The 4410-nt window shown below is 43.1% G+C and overlaps 1 protein-coding gene across 6 annotated transcripts in view; it reads left to right on the top strand.

Annotated features, from left to right (window-relative positions):
* The window catches only part of ttll7 (tubulin tyrosine ligase-like family, member 7), a 69418-nt gene that overhangs the window by 20865 nt on the left and 44143 nt on the right, over window positions 1-4410 (top strand). For all 6 annotated transcript variants that reach the window (XM_035653484.1, XM_035653486.1, XM_035653485.1 and 3 more), the window contains exon 9: window positions 1412-1570. In XM_035653484.1, coding sequence (XP_035509377.1) covers window positions 1412-1570 — 159 coding nt within the window. The remainder of the gene's footprint in view (window positions 1-1411; window positions 1571-4410) is intronic.

The raw sequence follows: 4410 nt of genomic DNA, 5'->3' as shown, positions 1-4410 counted from the left end.
CAATAAAAGCCCCCAAAAAATACTAAAAAAAAAAAAAAACACTGACATTAATCATTAATGCTCCTTTTTTGATCCGTTAAGGCCTATTTGGACATTCAGAAATGATCAAGGTTACCGTTTTTATGCCATTTGGAAAAATAATCATCTTTGTATTACAGGACACAACTTAAGTTAATGACAAACGCTTATTCCAACCAGTTAATGCCTTTCATCTTTTTTATTTTATCAGTTTAGGCTGACTTACTGTAGTTTTCTAATTTTTTTAATTTTATCATACTGTCAATTAAACCGAGGAACCTATGGTTAGAAAACCTTGCTAACCCCCAGCACATCCTGCTGTCTCTACTACACTGAGATAGAAATGGGAGTTATGCTATTTTAACAGAGATTAAATAAATTAATTATACATGCACATGTAAAATAGCTAAAATAACATACACATTTGTTCAGGTGATATTAAAAAAAAATAAAGTGATCAAAGAGGCTTATAAAAACATTTAAGCCCAACAAAATACAGGCACACATGCACAGTGCTAGAAAGTGGCCAGTGCTGGAGGCTCAGGATAAGGAGGGAGCTGATGGGGGCAGGGACACAGACACACACCAGCCAGTACTGGGGACTTCGGGCATAAACGGTGGGAGCAGGTGTTTGTGCTGTGCAGCCTGTGGGTCAGACGGGTGGATGGATGGACAGATGGATGGGGGTGTGTGAGCGACAGACAGATCACCTTATCAGGCCAGGGCCAGACCACCATACTTCTCTCCTGCACCCAGCAGTCAGACTGGACTGAGCAAACTGCAGGCCAGCAGCACTGCGTGGGGCTTGACTGGTGAGGGGAAGCTTTGTGCAGAGTGTGTATGTGTGTGTATGTGTGTGTCAGAGTGAGCATGTTTACCCCAGTTGCACAGTGGGAGTAGGCAGGCAGGTAGCAGCCAGCAAACATACATGCAATCACACGCACACAAACACAGGTTGGGAGCTACTACCCACACAGATGGACCACCACCAACATTAGTGAAAGGCTGTGTGTGAGTGAAATTAAAAAGCTTTTGTGCCAGTAACACTTTTAGTTTTTAAACAGTCAGAGTATCTTGAGACAGGAAAATTGAAGATAAATCTGGATTGTAGTCTCTTTCGAGCAGGTCTGTAGGTTGCAGGTCTAGTATATGGCTTGATTACTCCATTGTCAGAGTTTTGTCCTAAATGTAAAGCTTCAAGCATTTGTCTTGCAACCTGCAATTAAAGCAGGACTACTAATTGCACCATTTTCCGTTTAAGAAGACCTTTAATCAGCAGCTATAAAAACTGCAGCCAATGGGTTTTTTGAATAAATGAAACGGACCTAAAAAACTAAGATTTGTGTTCTCTTTGTCAGCTTGGTGATTCTCTCTCTTTTGTGTGTCCTGCCAGGAGCTAGTGGTGAAGACGTTAATAGTGGCGGAGCCCCATGTGCTGCACGCCTATCGCATGTGTCGCCCCGGCCAGCCACCAGGGAGCGACAGTGTCTGCTTCGAGGTCCTGGGCTTTGACATCATCCTGGACCGCAAACTCAAACCCTGGCTACTGGAGGTACAACTATGTGTGTTGTGGGTTGTTTTTTTGCGTGTGGTGTGTGTGAAATGGCGTATGTGTGTTTCTCACATTTTCCTACTAATTTCTACTAGCGGTTGCTGGCAAAAACTGAATAGTGTATTTACTACATCATTTAAAGGGACAGTTTCATTAATTAAGTAGGGATTTTTTTTAATCCTTAAGTAATTCTTACTCATTTTTAATGTTTATGAATTATATTATGTCAATCATAATAATGTTTTTAAAGGTTAAAACAAAACAAAAATTAAAGAGATTTACTTTTGTGATTTCGATTTTTTTTCTCGAGGGTGTGTATGTGTGTGTTTGTCAGAAAGAAGAGGTCTGCAGTCTGTGGAGTCTCACCTGCCTATGCTGCCACTAAAGTGACAGTGGCTCCTAAACTGAAGTAATGTGGCATCAGCAGGAGAGAGGGAGACATTACCCCACACTGACAGAAAGCATAAACACACACTGATTTTGCTTACACACTCTCGTCCCTGGTGCACAGAAACACACACAAACACCCACACAGTCTCAAGCATGTATTTATGCACCTCCGAACACTAGGAGAGACACATTCCCATGTAAAATGAAAAGGTCGTACACAGCCACAAACACACAATTACATGCATGTGTGCCTTCATACACACCCACGCATACAAATGGAAGTGTCTGCACACATGCGGCAGCACATAAGACGAGACAAAGACGCCTCTTCCTCATACAAAGGCACAGGCAGGGTATGAAAATATAGGTCAGGACGGCAGGTTGACTAGCAAGACACCCGCCCCTCATTTTCTCAGTGTCAGTCTCTCAAGTGTCAGTCATTCAGGATGGATTCAAGTTGAGATTCCACTCCAGGATTTCGGTCTCACCGTTCTGATGTCAGCCAGTCAGTTAAAGCGTGACCTAAATCCTTTAACCCAAAGTGGCTGCGCGCCTTTTTCCCCCCCTTTCCCTCAAATTGACTCAAGGATGGGAAATGCCTCTGGGATAATTGTTTGTTTTTCCCCATCATGCCAACCCAAAATAAATCTCGCGATTTACAAAAGCGTTTGATTTGGAGGGAAAAAAGAGTGACATTTTATAGTTGGTTGGAGTCATCGTGGAATTAGGGTGTTATAATTACCCTACCTGACTTTTTCTGTGTGGTTGAGCAGTCGTACTATATGACAAAAGGATGTACAAGAGAGAGCAAGAAGATGGTGTTCCTTTTGACTGTTGGTGCGCTGTGACAGAATGTGCGTTTTGTGTGTGTGTGTGTGTAAATGTGTATGAGACATGGCAAACAGCCGTGAATGCAGTTGTTCCACTCCAGCAGTAATGATCCCCCCTGTGCTACTAGCAGCTCTCTATAACTCTCATCAATTAACATCCTACACACACACACACACACACACAGACACACACATACACACACATAACCCTGCTTCTCTTTCACGCAACATTTACAGCAACAATCATTTATTTCCAAAATTCAACTGATTAGTCAGGGGATAGTTGCAAGCATAGAGACCCCTTCTCAAATCCTCACTGTGTATGCTGTCAAGCCTGAAAATAACTTTATTACCACTTTCTAGCCTGTCGACATTCATTCCTATTCAGCAGGGATGCAACACGCAGCCGGGCCCATAGGCTGGTTGCCACAAACGCTACCCTATGGCAAGCCCTCAGGTCCAAATTTAATTTTTCAGCAGATCACTTTGCAACATTTTGTGGCAAATTGAATCTATTTCACCCCATTTCACCATTTTATATTTTTGTCACCCCCCTGAGTCCCAAAACGGTTAAAAGTGTGTCAGGAATTGAAACACAGTCTAGGTCTTACAGGTTTGTTTTGAATTTGTGGACTTCGCCTCTCAGGTTTCCTTATTGGTGTCACTGTGAATTACACATGCCACGCCTCGTTCGGGCTTTAGCCAGACTGCTGTTCCTACACTGTCTTCCTTTCTTACTCTTTAAAACGTCAAAGTTGGTTGTTGGACATGCAAACTCGCAGCCAGGAAATGAAAGTTCAACCTGTGTAAACTCAAAGCCAGTCGGAAACCTGAAAGCGAGATGGTATCATATGTAAGAAACTGTCAAATGAAGTTAGTCCTGTCCTTTTGTATTTGTACTTTTGTCGGCCATTTTCTGACTGTGTGTAGGAGGCTGGGAAGGTAAAAGTAACATGATTGCCTTTCACATCCTCCAATTACACCTCCAGAAAATAGCCACTGTTTTTTTGGGGGGTATTCAAAATAGTGCAACTCCTGCCTGTGATTAGAGGACACGTTCGCCTCTATCTTGCCAAGAAAACCTCTTGGCAAGATACAATACACCAACTCTTTGTAAAGAGACACGCACAAAGAGAAATCATTGCAAATATACTGATAACAAATACAGATACTCAAGAGGAACAACCCACAGACCATCGCACACCTGCTAAATAGCTTGTCACAGGGGTGAAAACAGAGAAGGCCAGAGTGATGCTTCTCAAACCTAGGCAAGGCATCAAACAGGCGCATTGTGCTCGGAGCAAGTATCGAAAGGGGAGAAGAGGAGGTAAAAAAGAGGGAGAGAGGCTTTTGTGTGATCCTTATCTTAATTCAGCAGGGTTTTCAACACAAGTTTTACCTCCTATTGACATTCAAAACATCAGCACTACATCGGCGCGCACACATACACACTTGCTCAAATGGCGTAACCCGAGATGTTCACTTTCATTAAACCAGCCCAGACAGCATCTGTGTCTCGTATAGGAGAGGCGTTTCATTGAGCCGTGATCTTTACTTCACACACGCGCGCACACACGAACACACACAAGTACGTGCATGCGCACGCATGCACACACACAC

The sequence above is a fragment of the Morone saxatilis genome, unplaced genomic scaffold (assembly GCF_004916995.1).
Source record: "Morone saxatilis isolate NCDOM2014 unplaced genomic scaffold, NCSU_SB_2.0 Contig12, whole genome shotgun sequence".
NCBI classification, from domain to species: Eukaryota; Metazoa; Chordata; class Actinopteri; family Moronidae; genus Morone; species Morone saxatilis.
Note: the sequence above shows the minus strand (reverse complement) of the source record. Positions and strands in the feature narration are given on the sequence as shown.